This window comes from Perna viridis, chromosome 14 (assembly GCF_037379345.1).
Source record: "Perna viridis isolate PV_CMFRI_1.1 ecotype Kerala chromosome 14, ASM3737934v1, whole genome shotgun sequence".
Lineage (NCBI taxonomy): Eukaryota > Metazoa > Mollusca > Bivalvia > Mytilida > Mytilidae > Perna > Perna viridis.
The window spans coordinates 20764455-20783964 of record NC_142458.1 but is presented as its reverse complement, the minus strand read 5'-3'; the positions used below and the strand labels follow the sequence as shown (position 1 = coordinate 20783964).

The window sequence follows — 19510 nt, the reverse complement described above, 5'->3', positions numbered from 1 at the left end:
AGAAGAACATTGTAGAAAGTATTTCCCATCATTTCACAAAAATGTGCAGATATTTTTTGCTTTTGATGTGTTCAATGAGTTATGTTGCCAAATGATATATATCCTTTTAATTCACATTTCTTCCATGTTTCATGTTATTTGTTGTGTCTATTTTCTTAGTCTAGTTGTTACCTCTGGATTGTGTTCTTTTTTATTATTACTGTTCAAATCTAGGTTCCCTTGATTTCACTTCAAAAATATGTTTTGATATTGCAAAATAATCTGCCATGCCTACCTACCAACAGACTTGTACTCACACAGATAATTGCAGTCCCTCTCTTTTGGTGATAAATTCAATCAAACACAAGCTTAAATGGGTAAAACATTTTATTTTTGATTCAATGCAAATACATATAAAAAAGTAAAAATAAAATGTATAACAAATATCATCATAAATTCACCACAATTTTTCTTCCTTTTAATCACTGTAAAAGAATTATCCTTTAGGATAGCCCATACATATACACTTTGAAAAAGTTGGTAGCATGAAGTTGAACTTTTAACATGATAAGTGTATTTCCTAATTTCAATCTAGGCTTATCTCCTGTTTGCAGAGTTATCCTCTCCTTTTGGCAGGTATTTTTTTCCCTCTATATCTAACAATCCCAGGTTTAAACCATTATGCCACTTAATATTTACACAAGTTTTAAGTTATGCTGCTGTTCTAACACTGAAGGATAGCAAAAGAAAATATACTAATCATTCAACACAACTAGGGAAAGACAACTCTTGCACAAGGTAGATAACTCTACAGATTGAAACTAAGGACATATAAGAGTAAAATCCTACATTCTGACACATTCTTTAGAAGAAAAACTGTAGTAAAATAAAATATAATGGAAAACATGAAATGTAACAGCTCTTCATTAACTCCAAGCATAGAAAAAGATTTATAAAAAATGATTCAAAATACTGTGCATTGGTAATAATACTGTGATGGGCCACATCTATAACAAGCAAGTAACATTAAACAAGAGATACAACACTTTACTTGTCACATTTGATTGGGCATGTTACTCAGTGTATAGGTTTGAGCTACAACTTATAGTGAAACAAGTCTAATCTGAATCCATAAAACAAGTCTAAATGGAACCCTTGTTGGACTTAAATAATTGTACAATTATGGCAGATAGTTAATTTACAGAGGTTCAAAATACACTGAATATGACATGGATTCCAGAAATTTTCTAGTTCCAGCTAATTCACAGTTTGGTTAAGTCTGGTTTCACTGTAAAAGCTATTCAGTCAGCACTAGTCTGACAACAAGAACAGAATCCCAAATGCATACATGTTAAAAGAGTAAACTATCATGAAAGCAACATTCTATAGCATATACTTGAAAACAACACATTTCTGGAAGGAAACTGATACACAAATTTAACTCTGTGCACCTGTAGCTGTATCTTAAAGGTTATTAATTATGCCCAAGGATTATATATGATGATTATGCCTATAAAACTTCACAAACAGTAACGTACAATAGCTTTCTACTTAACTCAAAAACAAAGCAGGCAAGAAAACAAAACAATGTAATACTGATGTATGAGATTATTAAAAAAAAGGGGGCAGTAATAAAACAAAGCCTTATAACAAACACACACACATTCTACTGGAACTCTCTAACAATAGTTAAAATAGAGTAACAATCATCCTAAAAATATTATAACATGTTTATAAAAAATCGTAAAAGACAGAAAAAAAGTTATATCCAAAAGCCAGCAGTTATACAAGTTACTTCCCTTTTTGTCAATTGTTCCAAGATTGGATTTGAATTGACGCATGTTTTTTTCTACTTTTAATAGTTTATTTAAGTTCATAGCAATTTGACTGAGATTCAGCAAATTGTAAATCACAGAGATTCACATACAGTCCCTGTTGTGCTTTTAACAACGAACTTCATGCAGAATTACTTTTGATATGTTCATCAATGTAGAACATTTCCACTTTTAGTAACCCTTCATTCTCCTTAGTAAGGAGACGTATATATTTAATACAAGCTTAAAGAAGAAAAAAATATTAATAAACAAAAGTTTCAAATGCTAAATATAAATCTATCCAGCTATCGGTTAAAAGTTGGATTATCTCCCTTGAATAAATCTTATCTAACAGTAAATAGAACAACCATCAAAACCACTATTGAATGCTTTGATTGAAAATATTGTAACTACTCTAGCCAATATATCAAATGCCAAACTGCACCATATAACATCAAGAAAATGCTCATGCTAAAAACAAGCACCATGGTAAAAATAGTCATATATGGACTCAAAAAGTTTTATAAATAAGCACTCCACAAGAGTATCTTACAATCCAATATAATATGATAACATGATTAATATCAAACATGAAAACTTGCCAAAACAATCCCATCAAATACCTAAATTCTGCATGAGGATGCACATCAAAATATTGTTAACTAATTCACTTTTGCAAGCATTTAGATTTCAAGAGAATGCAAAAATCACATTAATAATTGTCACAAATGAATGAAATGTTTATAGTTTATGTAAATACTGTTAATTCTAGAGCAAAATTTTATCTTTTACTATACTCAAATTTAAAAACACAAAATCAAAAATCTGCTGCTGAGAAATTACTATTGTTTGTAGATTACCAATTTTTGTGGTTTTTGTGGTTATAGGTCAACCCAATAAATTGCCCACGAATTAAATTACCTTCACAGCATCTCAGCTGTTTATATACAATTATCAAGAGTGGAAAACGCAAGTTAAAGAATAACAAGCTATTTCAGGTGTAGCTTATAACAATACAAAATACACAATATTCCACATAGTGGGTAATTTTCATGAGTGCAAAAAATAAAGGCTAATTGACATTTTTCTCCATAAAAGAATTTGTTTAAAATGATTCAAGGAGCAATAATTTGTGACCCCTTAAATTAAAAGCTTTTCCTAATAGAAAATAAAATGTGAAAATCACCTGTTTTAGAATAGTAGAATGTGTAAATGAATACAGCCAAAAATATTACGGCAGTACTTGATGAGTACCATTCCACATGATTTAAATTTGAATTGTTTGTAAATTGACACAAGATTTAGAAATAGTAGGAACTTCTCATACAAACTCATATGAAGATGTATTACAACACTTCCAAGAAATGTCTGTGAGTAAAAACTTGAAATATTTATAACTCATTTCCAAATATCAAAATAATTCATTTCAATTTTGTATTCTTACATGTGAAAAAAAAAGCCTTAATGTGTCCACTTCTTAAAAGGACAATTACTTAACACTAATACCAAAACATTAAGCCACTTTCTTTGCCCTGACCTTTCTTGGTATAGGTACACAGAGTTCTTCCAATCTGGGAGTGGCCCGGGCCCTCCTGGCGGCAATAGTGACCTTATATGGGTCATAGTCATCTTTGATCATGGTACGACTACGAGGACGGGCAAGTTTCTGAATCTCAAGACTTGCAATAGCCTTCATTGCTGAATCAGACACAGGCCATTGAACAGGCTTCTCACTCTGGAATTGTGAGTGATAGCGTTTTGACTCTGCAAGTGATTCAATACGTTCAGTTGGCTGGGTCTTCTTAGCTGCATCAGAAACTGGGTAAAACTGACCCCATTCTGTTTCAACCATACCAAAACGATCCTGGCGTACTTTAGGCTTGCTCAATGCTTCTAATCTATCAGTAGAAACAGCCCGCTTGGCACCAGGTGTGACCTCCATATACGCTGTCCTGTCAAGTTCATGCTGTGGATGAGCATTCTTGTGCTCAGCTAGTGATTTAATTCTTGCTGTGGCTTCTTTCTCTAATGTTGTTTGCCTTACTGGCCAGATTGGTGAAGGTCTGCAAATATTATACATAAACTTATATGATAATCTCTTGTAAGTCTTAATGATTGCAGTCTTAGTTTCAGTCTGTGGTACTAGCTTACTGTGAAAGTAGTTAAATTCATAGATACCAATTTTTGTGGATCAGTGAAGAGACACAAGTTCGTGATTTCTTGAATTCGTGGTTTTGAAGTTTTCAGTATACACATCAATGGGAATCTACTATTTACTGGTAACCAAATTTCATGGCTTGACCAACCCACAAAAACCAAGAAAAACTGGAATTCCATGAACAATAGTACTTTCACAGTAAACTATGAATTTTAACATTGTATTTTTTAAGTATTACAATGTGGTTGGCACACAGCTATGCTGTTTAAAGTAAACTTTTCAAATCATATTTTCCACATATCAATATACTGTTCAACACAACAAAATGTTATGTAAACTCAAATCAACTAAAATCATTTCCTGTCAATAGCCCATGCTTGAAGCAAACTGATTTTCATAGAAAATTTGTTTGTGATGATATTATAATATGTCAGAATTAAATATTCATTCATTTCAAAGTATGAATGAAAGTGATTTCATAGAGCTTATTTGTAAAATGCAAATGGGCAACAAATGTCTATCAAATGTTTAATATGTGTGAAAACAGAATAACTTTATAATCTTGTTTTTCCTGCTTTTCTGTATGAAAAAAGAAGGATTTTATTGTGGCCATTTGATCAAACTTGTAAACAAATGTTTACCTATCTCCAACATACTGCTTTGGGACTCTGTGCTGTGCTAATTCTTGAACTCTCTTAGATGCCACTGTAAATAAAAAATTATTGTCAATGGTCTTGAAACTCTTAGAAAATAAAAAATACTCAGAATCTAACACTTGTTAGAGTGCAAGAAAGAGAAATCTAAGACAACCAAGGATAAGGCTCTGATTTCGAGAATATTGAAATCATGCATATGAAAAATTACAGCAAATGTTTTTCATATGATTAGGACCACAATGAAAAACATATGTTTCTGACTAATAAATTAAATCAAGAAAATTAAGTCAAAATCATATGGTATCTATATGTTTTCAATAGGGTTTCATATAAGACGAGAGGTTCCCAGGAGCCCGAATCGCTCACCTGGTTAAAGTTTGTCTTACAAGGGCAATACATTTAACAAGGAGTTATCCAACAATTTTGACTCAAGAAGACTTTGGAAGGAATATCACTTCAGTGATAGACTTCCTTTCCATCTATTATAGTTTTCAAAATATTGGTTGAAAACTGTAAAAAAAAAACCCCGTCATTTTTTTTTTTATCTTTCAAGAGCAATAACTCTTACAAGGAGTCACCTGACAACTTTGATCCCTGAAGATTTTTGAAGGCCTTATAATAAGGGTCATTTCAGCTATAGAAATAATTTTGCTAAACCTAAAGGTTTTGGAGATATATGCAAAAAACTACTGTCTGACCCCTTTTGTTCTACTTTTCGTAATGGGGGACATGTTTTTCGTTGGATCAAAAATTCCCACACCAGTTCTATGCAGGATACCCCAAGGCACATTCATACCAAGTTTGGTTCCAATTGGTCAAGTATTGTCAGAGAAGAGTTTTGAAAAATTGTTAATGACAACGATGCCAGACGCCAAGTGATGGCAATAGCTCACATGGCATTTGACAAGGTGAGCTAAAAAGTGTAAGAATTTTAAAGATTTAGCGAAAATATATGATTTCATGTATTTTAAACAGCAAAAACTTACATTTTTACCATACTGATCCAAATCATATGTTTCCATATGTTTTAAAATATATGTTGCAATTTTTCCTGTGTAGCCAGGGTGATTTTCAGGTGGTGTTAATGATTCTTTTTCGCACTTATAAAATTGATTTTGAAATTGGTACACCAATAATTCAGAATGCCTTAATTGCTGAAATTTCTTCATATTTACAATATACCATAAAACATTATATTGCAATATCCGTAATGTCACATGTTTTATCTCACTTGTGGGTGAGATAAGGATACCTCAAATGCCTCAAAATATGGATATTCTTGTCTGATAAGTGAGATAAACTTCTGAATCACAGTTAGATCCTATCATATTCCCAAGGAAGGAGCCACAGGCCATATAGACAAGATTACTCTACACATGGTACATGAGCTAATAACAATAACATTATAGCCACAAATTTTTTTTCTGTGGGTTTCAGTTTTTTTAACCTGTTTTAACCAAACACCTGCCTAAACGGAACAAAGCCTTCATTCCAGAGGGGTTCATATTAGACAAGTGAACAGTCTCCATTCCAGAGGGGTTCATATTAGACAAGTGAACAAAGCCTTCATTCCAGAAGGGTTCATATTAGACAAGTGAACAAAACCTTCATTACAGAGTGGTTCAAATTAGACAAGTGAACAAAGCCTTCATTGCAGAGGGGTTCATATTAGACAAGTGAACAAAGCCTTCATTCTAGCGGGTTTCATATTAGACAAGTTCCACTGTATTTGCTTGCAATAGTTTTCCTGTCTAGCCAAATACTGGTATATACAATTGTAGCAGAAATAACTATTGTAGGATTCTTTTGTATAACATAAAAAGGTAATGCTGCTCCACACTACTAATAGCCTTTGATGTGAGAGTTGTTTTTCAGCTAGACTGAACACTAATGACCTCAAACCAGTCTTCCTTGTCTACATCAACAATTTTGAAGTTAATTACATCAAGAAATATGGTCCACCAAAAATCTTTACACAATGTAGTAGTGTATGGCCCATCTAATTAGAGAACATAACAAAATGTTCAATACACCAACAATTTCTTACTGCTCTAACAGTCCAGCTATTTTGTAAGTCTGCTTGCCATAATAACAAACAAGTATTAAGTACCATTTTTTGTAAGAATCAGGCAATGGGTGGCAGATCATATTTTTCAATTGTGTCTTTTTTGCCTAAAATATATTCAATACATTTAGAAGACAACTGAAAAGCTTTTTAAATTTATCCTGAAGCAACTATGAAGTAGATATTTTTTACTGCTTATATAAGGAAGAAGTGCGGGAAAATTTTCTTGCAATTTTTTTATAGTGCATTTCAACTAAATTTGACCTATCAATATCTTAAAAAGACAAACTTTACAAACACTTTGATGGTTATTTCTGGAAATTATAAGGTATAAATACTTTGTTAATGCAATAAAATCTCTGTGTTTTTTCCTTCATGTGCCACACCTTATACACATTTTGACTGATTCTTCGATGGACAAGTACTTAAAAGAAGAGCTTCCTCAAAAATAAGTTTTCTATTCAACGTTCAGTCAATATGATTAATTAAAAAAAAATAGTAAAATCTAACTTACTTGTAAATTAAAGACATACACCAGCAATTATCCCATAGCAACATTCATGTTTAACATACTAAACTTATCCCACAATGATAAAGGGATATGGAAAACCAATATTGACTCTGATTTGCAAAAATAAAAACCATTCAACCCTCATATCTTTAACAATCAGACCATTAATCCATTAATTATACCATAAAACAGTTTCAAATTCGATTTTATTTCAACGTCTCGTGGAAACAGACCTCGAACAATTAGAAATATTGACAAAATGGACAGTTTAGGTATCTGTACAATCATATTTAAATTCCAATTTGGCAAGAGTTTTGTAACTTGAAAAATATTTTGATTTTTGTACTTGATACAGGGTTTATCATTAAATGTTTGTGAATTGCCTATCCAGGTATGAATGTTGACTGAATTAATGTCTATATTATGTAATGAGTACAAAAAGTTCTATTCATTAAATACACTATGTTCAAAGGTCATAATGATGGTTTTATCATACCATCTACATAGAAAGTCAAGAATCTCATTATGTTTCTAACAAAGGCTATAAGCATCAAATTAACAGGCTTTGTAACCAGTAATTTTTGTAAAGGTATATTTATTCATAAAATTTTTCCTAATTACATAGTGTTTAAGTAATTTTAAGCCTTTTTTACACATATTAACAGCTGTTTTTGCTTCCATAGAGGCAGGGGGAAGGGGTTCCTATTATATCAATTTTCCTTTACTGGAACCCCCCATAGTCTAATTATGACTTAAGTATACCATATGTTCAATAGTCATATAATGATGTTTTTATCATATCACCCATATTCAAAATCAAGACTATTGAAACATCATAGGAAACACAGGATCTGTAGTAGTACTTTTAATAATAGCTGACCCAACTCAATATACAAGAATGCCGTAGCAACAAAACGTAATAGACAAAGTGCAAATATGTGTATGGTGAGTTTGCGGAATATTTCGTGGGTATTCAACTATTAATTATTATGCTTCAGACCAGTGATTCTTCCCAGAGAATGATAGGCCTGATGCCATATATTTTTTTTCTGTTCTGAAAGGGTTATTTGGCCAACATTTTCTGGACTTACAATAGTGCTAAATAAATTTTTAACTCTTTTTTTTTTTAAACAATAAAGTTTTTTTTGCTTTCAAAGAGGAGGGTTTTTTTCTGCCATTTTGCTAGAACCCCATGGCTACAGGCCTGACTAAAGTATACCATGTTTAATGTTAGTAGAATGATTACAGAAAGTAAACCAAAGATTCTGACATTACCAGTTACACCGTGAAGAGACTTCCTAATGATAACTGCCAAAAGTTTTGTGACATTGTTAGGAACAACCCCCTACTTCAGCAATAATAAGGTTTAGCTGGCACTGATATGTTAATTTCTGACATTGTACCATTCTAACATTACAGAATGAAGGAATCAAATCAAACCTCATATTTTATAGGAGAAGAGTGACCCCTTGCAAATAATTAAGGGTTGGTAACTTTATTGGGGTGGACATAAAGCTGAATTTGTAATGATATTTTGATTTACCCTGCATGGATCTGAAACTAATAGTTATATATAGGGAAACCACATGAATATTAGGAAGCACTGTATCCAGTGAAATGTAATGTTCAGTGTACAACAATTATATATTAAAGGATCGTCTGGATATAGCTGAAGTACTGCTGCTCAGGCATTAAACCCCAACAATTAATTCATCATGTTCATTGCCTGGATATAGCTGAAATATTACTGCTCGGGCGTTAAACCCCAACAATTAATTCATCATGTTCATTGCCTGGATATAGCTGAAATATTACTGCCCGGGTCGTTAAACTCCATCAATTAATCCATCATGTTCATCGCCTGGATATAGCTGAAATATTACTGCTCGGGCATCTACTAATCCTATATTAAGCAAAGAGTCATTTTGTATTAAAATAGAAACATTGATCACAATGCTGCACTCCTTTTAAATAACAAATTCTAGGTTTTTGTTAAGTTATACATGTGAACATATAACAAAGAAAAAAACAAAGCAAATACAACTGATCTTGGTATTACATAAATCTGCTATGCCTGTTTCTTCTTTTGTTTTGTTATTATACTAATAATGGACTTAAAATGAAATGTTAAACTCGTACTCGTAAAAAGCTACATACACAAAAGCAGCACAAAATTTGCATGAATTAAGAACTTAAAACTTTTTATCATGGACAGTCAATAGTGAATCAATAGACCCATTCACCTAAAAAGCAGGGGACAAAACTAAAATATGGACAGTCAATAGTGAATCAATAGACCCATTCACCTAAAAAGCAGGGGACAAAACTAAAATATGGACAGTCAATAGTGAATCAATAGACCCATTCACCTAAAAAGCAGGGGACAAAACTGAAATATGGGCAGTCAAGAGTGAAACGATCTGCCAATTCATTTAAAAAGCAGGGGACAAGACTAAAATATGGGCAGTCAAGAGTGAAACGATCTGCCAATTCATTTAAAAAGCAGGGGACAAAACTAAAATATGAGCAGTCAAGAGTGAAACGATCTGCCAATTCATTTAAAAAAGCAGGGGGCAACACTAAAATATGGGCATTCAAGAGTGAAAGGATCTGCCAATTCATCTAAAAAGCAGGGGACAAAACTAAAATATGGGTATACAAGAGTGAAACGATCTGCCAATTCATTTAAAAAGCAGGGGGCAAAACTAAAATATGGGCAATCAAGAGTGAAAGGATCTGCCAATTCACCTAAAAAGCAGGGGACAAAACAAAAATATGGGCAGTCAAGAGTGAAAAGATCTGCCAATTCATTTACAAAGCAGGGGGCAAAACTAAAATATGGGCAGTCAAGAATGAAAGGATCTGCCAATTCACCTGAAAAGCAGGGGGCAAGACTAAAATATGGGCAGTCAAGAGTGAAACGATCTGCTAATTCATTTAAAAAAGCAGGGGGCAAGACTAAAACATTCTTCGATAAAATTAATCACAGGGCCAAGAAGTGTGTAGAACCTATATATAGAGTTTAATCTACAAGTCATTTAGAATTTTAATCTGCTTACCGGTACATATAAATTTACATGTACATGTATTTATAATTTTTTTATATATAAACAAACATATCTTGCAATTACACTGTGTAGATTCCTATTTCAAGGTCTACAACAAAATTGCTTCAATTTCAATATTGGATTCTTCAGAAAATAAGAAGCCGAACAATTTTTTTATGCCATTTTTATCAGATAACAGAAAAAAGAACAGATAGATATCACACTCATGCTTTTCATGGTTTCAAGAAAGAGTTTGCATAATTAAGTGTTTAAAATCAACTTCCCAAGTACTATTTTTTGTGCTTGTGAATTCATTTCTGTCAACATATTTGGTACAGGACTATTTGAATAATCAGGTGCTCAAATACAAAAATGTAACACTTCTGTTGATCTGTTGATAAAGTACTGCCATACTGTTTTATCTGTCTCTTCTGACAGAGTGTTAAGTTTGTTTGTTTGTTTGTTGGGGTTTAACGTCCGAGCAGCAGTATTTCAGCTATATTCAGACGATGAACATGAAATTGATGATAAAATGAACATGAAATGATGATGAAATGAAAAAGGGATGGGACACAAGGACAATGGGGTCGACAAATTTTGATTGTCACTGGAAATAGGGAGAAGTGGGTAGGGTCGGGCAATTTAGCCTCCTGTGGCGGAGCCCTATGGTTCCTACTCCGGGAGAATACCACAGAGTGTTAAGTGTTATATATTTTGAGCCATTCATTTTTTAGAGCATCTATATATACTATAAACGCATCAATTTTCATAGTTGCTTATTTTAGCGGATTGTATACAGTTAACATATTAACAGGTAACAGTTTCAAGAAATTGTTTGCATAATAAAGTGTTTAAAATCAATTTCCCAGGTACTTTTTTTTGCTCTTTTCTCTACACTGCGAAAATGGTGAAAATAAATTAATACATTTACAGTACATAATATACAGGATGTCTCTGATGTTTTGTTCCTCTTATAAAATTTTGGAGACATTAATCAGCTTTTAAATCATTCTAAACAGAGAACTTAAAGAATTTCCATGAAAATCAGATATCACTTTTTTCCTCCATAGAATAATTAAGTTTGATGTGATTGGTTAATTGGGTCTCTTCAGGCAACAAAGGTAATTTTGGTACTGTAATGTCATTAATTTCGATTGGTCCACAGTCAATGATTCATATTATCCTGACCTAAATAATGTCTGAATAAGCATCCAATTTTAATTGGACCAGAATTTATTAAAAATTATATTAAAAGAATTTTTTTTTGTATCACATATTACAGAATCCGCAGGATTCTAACAAAGACTGCTACTTTTCAAAAACAATCCTAAAATATTTCAATTCTCTAAATGTATGGGAGAAAAATCAAGTATAACTTTGGCTTGGCCTTATAAAGAAAAACTTATGATAAGTTTATATAAATATTATGAATTAAAGTGTCAATGAAAGTTTAAATACTTCTGAAGTTATTGTAATACTCATACCTTTCTTACACAAAGTACGGCAATAGAACATTACAGCTAATTTTTTAAAACTTCTAAATAACAATAACAGGCAATCTTCATGAATTAAGTTTAGGAGTGCCATTGTCAATATACAATAGACCTATAGACATAACAGGCGGTATTTAATAAATGACTTTAAAAGAGGGTGCATATAGAGAGTGCCACATAATGGCATATTGTCTACAATATATGGAGTTCTTGACTACAACAATGGGTGGAACCAAAGCCAAGCAAATAATTCTGGGTAAACATAAACACCAGGAGCAGAAATTAAATGATTACAATGCAAAGTTGAAGACTGAATTACACCAAACAAAAGGCTCCCGGGAGCCTGAATTGCTCACCTGGTTAAAGTTTGTCTTTTAAAGGTAATAAATTTAACAAGATGTCCAACAATTTTGACTCCAGAAGACTTTGGTAGGACTTTTCATAAGGATCATTTCAGCAATTGAAAGTTTCTTTCTATCTATTATAGATTTCAAGATATTGGCTGAAAACTGTAAAAAAAAAATTATCTTTCAAGGACAATAACTCTTACAAGAAGTCGCCTGACAACTTTGATCCCTTAAGACCTTTGAAGGCCTTATAATAAGGATATCACAAGAAACATTCATATTAAATTTGGTTTAAATTTTGGTTAAATTTGGAACATTCCTACAAAGTTCGGTTTCAATTAGTCAAGTAGTGTCAGAGGAGAAGATTTTTGAAAGAAATAACATTAAAAATAGAAAAAATCATGAAAAAGGGCAATAACTCCTATTTAACAGATTAGGTCTCACTAACCGCTTCCGGGTCAAATGGCCACCCCCCTATGTAGTACCAAAAACACACTGAACCTAGACATATGCATTGTAAGTGCATTATTTGTGTGTATTATGATTAAAAGTAGTCAAAATAAAGCTGAGAATGTGTACTTTAAAATCATATATGTAATTAACTACAAAAGTGTATGAATATTGTTTACATGTGTGAGTAATTTGCCTCCATGCTGTCAGTTAGCAGAACAGGTAAAAATGTGGATTTTCAGTATTATTTATTCAAGTAAATTTTGTGAAGAATTTCTACTATCATCGTACCATTAGCATAATGATTTTGGAAGCCTTATTTTCCAAGCTTCGCAACGGTATTTCAGCTTTAAGATGTCATTTGTCCTGGGAATTCACAGTGAGACTTTGAAAATTACTTTTTTAACATGTAAAGTAATGGAAACGTTAGAAGTGGTTAGTGAGACCTTAAAACCAAAATTTGACCAGAGATAAATAGCATCATGCTGAACACTTTTACCCAATGTAAGAATTTAGCTAAACCTAATGGTTTTGGAGATATGGTCAAAAATCTACTGTCTGACCCCTATGTTCTATTTTAGTAACGGCGGCCATATTTTTCGATGAATCAATAATCCCCACATCAGTTCTATGCAGGATATCAGAAGAAACATTCACATTAAATTTGGTTTCAATTGGTCAAGTAGTGTCAGAGAAAAAGATATTTGAAAGAAATAACATTAAAAATAGCAAAAATCGTTAAAAAAGGGCAATAACTCCAAAATAGCTTAATGGAATCAAATCAAAACTTGATCAAAGATAGATCTCATCATGCTGAACACTTTTACCCGATGTCAGAATTTAGCTAAACCTAACGGTTTTGGAGATATATATGAAAAACTACTGTCTGACCCCTATGTTCTATTTTTAGTAATGGCAGTCATGTTTTTCGACAATTCAAAAATCCCCACATTCCCTCTATGCAGGATACCCTAAGAACATTTATACCAAGTTTGGTTTTAATCAGTCAAGTAGTTTCAGAGGAGAAGAGTTTTGTCTAGTTGTTAATGATGACGACGGATGACGATGACAGACGCCAAGTGATGGCAATAGCTCACATGCCCTTTGGCCAGGTGAGCTAATAAAAATGGTATATATATACTATAATAAAGGGGAGGTAAAGTCAACAATTAGTAATGTTTGTCAAATGTCTGAGGAGTATTGTTATAAGTACTCAATATCGAACTACAAATGAGTTTAAATAAGAGATTTGCGTACTAAGGAAAGCTGATCAATTATTTTGTCTGTGTTGTGATGTCTTAATTAGGGTCTTTAAGCCTGATTTATGTATGTATGTAGTCAAATTACAGTTGATAACTTATTATATTTTTAACTGTACAAGTACATTTGTAGGAATGCTAAATATTCTACTTTCATCCCAGTTTATCAAAATGTTTAAGGCGGTTATAGTTTCATCTGTTTCTTACTTACTATACAGGTTTTTAAGGAACATACTCAATATATACCTGAATGTTAATCAAATACTGTGATAAGTCTTTTATTCGTGGGTACCAATTATCAGGGAATTGTGAAAAATCAGTTTGTAAATTCTAGAATTTTGGATTTGACAACTCTATCATACAATCGAATGGAAACTTTCCATTTCATTGGGAATCAAATTTCAAGGTTTACCAAACCCACCAAAACTGGTACATGTACCCTACTAACAATTCCGATAATACTATCACAGCAAAGAAAAAACGTGTTTATTTCCTGATACCTTACCTACCCTAATTTTTTTGCCTACCCTAAATACTTCATGGCCATTTTGGCTTAATCACTGTTGAAGTATAGAGTGCTTCCCCATTTATCCAATGTAAAACATTTTTGAAAAATAAAATAAGTTCCCTTCAATAAATTTGTACAGATGAATCTTATGAATACTTAGTCCAGTAATGCTCACTGTATAGTTTTCACATTAAGTGCAAGTATTTGTAAGAATCAGGCAAAATTGGAAAAATTAGAAACATGCATGTCAAAACCCTCCAATCTGACAATATGATTTCACTCAAGGATGCTTTCTTTACTAGAAAAGACCATTATTTGATCTCTGCATCATTAGATTTGCTCAGAATTTTTTCAACAGAATCTTTGAAAAAAGAGGTTTTTGACATAGTTGTATGCCCTTGAAATAATGGGTTTTATAACCATGTTTCACCTACTGCCTGATTCTTACAGGGACTGACATTTAATTATCATAACTTGGTTGAGGAAAGGGATAATTCACTAACACTATTTCGGGCCTACTATTTTGCCAAGGTTTCAACTTAGTATTGGAAATTTTCTATTTGCCTAATTTAAAGCTTAAATACTCTCTGAATACCATATACAGAAAATACAAGCTGTTGTATCATAATTTAGTCACAAGGAGGGCATAAAACTTTGTTTCTATAGTTTTCGAAGAATTTTCACATATATGAGAAGATAAGGGGTAGTTTTTTAATCCAAAAATATAGAGTGCAAGCTAAGAACAACAAAATTTTTTGTCAAGAGTTGTGATGCTGAAGAAGACCATTTTGTATAAATGTCAAAGAGTTCAACAAATGCACTCTATATTTTCTACATAAAAATGTCTCATGAAATAAGTTATTTTAACACAATTCAGCTAAACTTTCTTATTTTGCTTTGCTTTCATCTACAATTTTAGTGCAATACATGCATTAACAGCAATGAAAACTCTGATTTTAATGAAGGCACATATTCAACTAGTTAATTATGCAATTTTCAAGTTTATTTGAAAGACTTTAGTTTTTGGTGCTGATTTTGATATTTTCTGAACATGCTCCTTTATACATGATCTTACCAATAACAGTGACGCCATCTTGACCAGGGGTAGGTGGTTTACTCTCTATCCAATACACTGATCGTCTGAAAGCAGAAAATAGCATATGTATAAGCTACATGATGTATTCATGTTCTTGTCTTTCCATCAGTTTGATAACTAAATATGCTGTTTTTAATAATACTTGCCAACATAAAAAAAAAAAATATCCTGTGTTGGGTGATGGTGTGTCACATTAAAAAAAATCTTTACACCATTGAGATTGCAAGGCCAAAAAAATCTAAGACACCCAAGGGTAAGATTTCCAGTTCTATTGTGAGGCTCTGCTATGCCTCTTACCTGAAAGGTGCGTAAGATTTCAGTCTCACATTTTCTGAGAGTTTTTGATTTTTTTTACTTATAAAATTCATTTTGTGATAAGCACACCATTCAGACTATCCTGCTTCCTGAAATCTCTTTGTATATATAAGACATCATAAAACATTTTATTGTATCCTCCCACCCATCAGAAAGACAAGGAAATCTTACATGGGTAAACTAAAAATATGATTATTCTTCTTTGAAAATGAGAATTTTTTTTCTAAATATAAATCATGTTTTTTTTTTAAATTACTGTGTTGATCTCTCATTGTTGAGAGTCTTGTCTTCCTGATAGTTTGGTGTATTTCTTGTTTAATGAAAGTTATGTCTTTCTGACAGTTTGGCGTATTGCTTGCTTGTCTTACTGATAGTTTGGCGTATTTCTTATTTAATTAGTATATTGTGAAGATTTATGTTAGACATTTAGAATGGTAGATACTTTTAAACTGGCCAGTAAAAACAGTGATACAAATTGGGTCATAACTGATGGTGGGTGAAAAGTAATTTTGATGGGCCCTTGTGATCAAAGTGTTTTTCTACAAGTTTTTACATGTATTGCTATGGTTGTGCAACTTCAGTTATATAGCAAAATGTCCTGTGAAAATCAACTTGGACTGATGAAGTCATATTGTACATGTATATTATGTCCATATACAAGTGTAATCAAGGGAACAAAGATTCTAGTGGAAATCAAACGAATGTAATCCAGGGACAAAGACTAAAGATGGAAAATAGACATACACAACAAAGAACATAAAGTACTGATAACTAAAATACTACATACAAAGAAACAAAAGTAAATGAGCAACTCGGACTACACTAAAAACTAGGAGCATGGACCAGGTGCACTGGTAGGGTAAACATCCTCTTTTCTAGAAACAACCACGGATTTTAACAATGGCTAAAATGCTATTGTAAGTGCTTTAGAAGTCAGCCATTGATCAGCATACTGTCAACATACCAAAATTCAAAGCTTGGGAAAGGTAGTGTTCCTTTTGTACAAAACAGTGAAACTCAATTCATGTCAATGCACATGTAAATTAAAATTATGAAATGGATAAGCCCTAACAATTATTTCCCATACCTTGCTGATGAAGGGTTTGCATTAATATACATGTTCCGTCATAAAAAAAATCCAATTAAGTAACAATGTATATTATAGAAAGTCTTCCTTTAACAATATTCAACACTAAGACATATTATGACAATAGTATAGTATATGTTTCCTCAGTGTGCTAACTCCATTAGCATGCATTAATTCAAAACACGTACATTGTAGTTTTCTCACACTACTATAGACCCCTGGCAGCTTGGTTTGTTTTCCTTGTGTGTACATTTAACAGATAAAATTAAAATTTAGTCCACTTGAAAGGACCTTTAAGGGTTCATAAAAAGATTCATTAAATAGTTTTAAAAGATAAAATTTTCATGCATGCACAAAAATTAAGTGTAATTAAAAATCTTTAGTAAACTGTTTGTATAGGCTAGGATTTCTTTTGTGTCTGTCTCTGAGGTGGAATAAAATGAAATTACCTAATTAAAGACTAAAAAATTTAATTTAAATTCATAAAGGAGTTAAACCAACACTTTAATTACATCGTAATGATAAGTGAAGACCACGCTTCAGTGATTTTTTTTCCGTTATTTAACATGGACTATACAAAAACCTATCTCCCCCAGAACAAGTCATACCAGTCAAGATAAAATTTTTAAATACTTCTGTATGTTTTGGTGATAATCTTAAATACCCAAACAATTATATCTGAAACGAGTTGGCTCACTCAGATAAATGGTGGCAGGTGTTGAAATCCAGTACTTCATCATATAATTGACAGTTTTAAAATCTGAATCCATTGAAATACAACGATTTCACGTTTGTATTTAAATATTTAGCCCTTAAGTGCAATTTGAAAGTTTTACTACGTAAACCATAAAATTCAACATTGAATTTTAACAGCACATTTTAAGTGTACAGTCCCCAATGATTATTTCAGGTTTTTATTACACATACTAGCAAGGCTGACATACACGGTAGTGATGTCAAATGTGGCATACCTGTTGCTGCTGATAACTTAATGCAGGTCATGTTACCTTTTGTATTCACGACGGGAAAATCAAGGAATTCTTGTTGGTCATATGAATAAAAAAGTATAAATCTGTGCATTTCAACTGTAGCACAATACCAAACACTACCTACGGACTTCTTAGTGTGATTAAAAATACACATTTTATACAGGGTTTGCAAGTCCCCTTCTAGTTTCAGTTTCCCTTCCAGAATTTTTTATGTAAAACATATTGAAATCCAAATATCATCCCCATTTTATTGTTCCCTTTTGGGAAATCGAAATGCTGCACAATACAAAATTTTCTATTTTATGCTTTTCTTAGCATTTTTATCCTACAGAAGCAGATATTTGTCATTTTTATCAGTATTTTTACACAAAAAGATATTTTTAATTTAAATATTGAACCCAATGGGATGTTAGTTATGGAACTCCATGAATTTGAATGGTACAGATGGACTCAATCTCATGAAACTGCAGAGTCACGAGACGAGACTTACAGACCCTACATTTATTATACAACATATATGGCCAGCATCAAAGGTAGCACCATATTCATTATAATGAAATCAAACAATGAACTGGTACAAATTAGCTTGAAAGAATGAAAGACTCACCAGTAAAATTAACATAAAGAAGCAGGGTAGGAAACTCACTGACATATTTAAGCCAGTCCTGAACACATTTTTTTGATATATTTACTATATGGCTATATAAATTTTTGCTACTATTTCTAACTCTGAAAGATGATAGCATTAACTTTTACCTCTGTGTACTTATAAATAAATGACATTTATCTTAAGTTTTTATTTAGGATAAAATTTTGTCCTGGATTTTGTTCTGTATAGTTTCTGTCCAGGATTTTAAACCCCAACCCCCTATAAAAATCAAATGTTTGTTCCCTCATTATTAGCCAGGTTTCAAAAATCTGTCAGTCTGTCATAAATGTCAGGGGCGTAGCTGCCTATACGCAAATACACAGTTGCGTACTTTCGGAAAAAGTAACAAAAATAAAAATACACATTTTAAAGATGAAATAAAGGTTTTATGCAATGACTCACTGGGGGCCTTGAGCCACCCCCCCCCAAAAAAAGACCCCTAGCCGTAATTTTGCGTACAAATAAGACAAGCCTAGCTACACCCCTGAATGTATTTTATTTATGTTTTCATGAAAAAATACAATTTATATAGTTCACTGTATCAAAATAAAATGATACTGTTTAATAATAATTACTAACATTGATGAATACAAGGACTTTATCATAGACACAATAGATGTAAAAACAAAACAGTTTCATATTTTATTTAAGAACAATTGATTATCCATATGTGTAGATACATTTTGTTTCATAGTTAAGGGAATAAGATAGGTTATCTGGGTACAAAAATAAACTCCTTTGGCATAAACGCAAAATAACTTAAAAAAGAGTGACATCAACATTATGTTGCTTGATTAATGTGCTTACTTGTACATCTATGCTCTCATCTAAGAGGTAAGGATGTGTGGGTGTGCAATACGCTAACACAAAGTCATGTAGATAGCTTAAGTGTCAGTCTCTGTAAGAATTGGGCAGTGGGTGAGACATGGTATGAAAAACCCATCATTTTGAAATTGTCTGTCAAGTGTAATTATATTTACCTTGTGGCATGCCCTGAATGACACTCAGTGGACCATATAATAAATAACTTTCTCCCATTACATTTTCACTCGTCCAAGTAAATGGCCGTAAATTGTTATACTAACTA

The 19510-nt window shown here is 32.2% G+C and overlaps 1 protein-coding gene across 3 annotated transcripts in view; it reads right to left on the bottom strand.

Annotated features, from left to right (window-relative positions):
• Positions 1-348: 348 nt before the first annotated feature.
• LOC148598588 (sperm microtubule associated protein 2-like) overlaps positions 349-19510 on the bottom strand; it is a 32446-nt gene continuing 13284 nt past the window's right edge. For 2 of the 3 annotated variants that reach the window (XM_088562565.1, XM_088562566.1), the window contains 3 exons: positions 15363-15427; positions 4593-4656; positions 349-3856 (listed from right to left, as the gene is read on the bottom strand). In XM_088562565.1, the coding sequence (XP_088418691.1) occupies positions 3307-3856; positions 4593-4656; positions 15363-15427 (679 nt within the window). In that variant the 3' untranslated portion in view covers positions 349-3306. Of the gene's footprint in view, positions 3857-4592; positions 4657-15362; positions 15428-16785; positions 17025-19510 lie in introns of those variants that run through there. The other variant, XM_088562568.1, reaches the window with a different exon arrangement.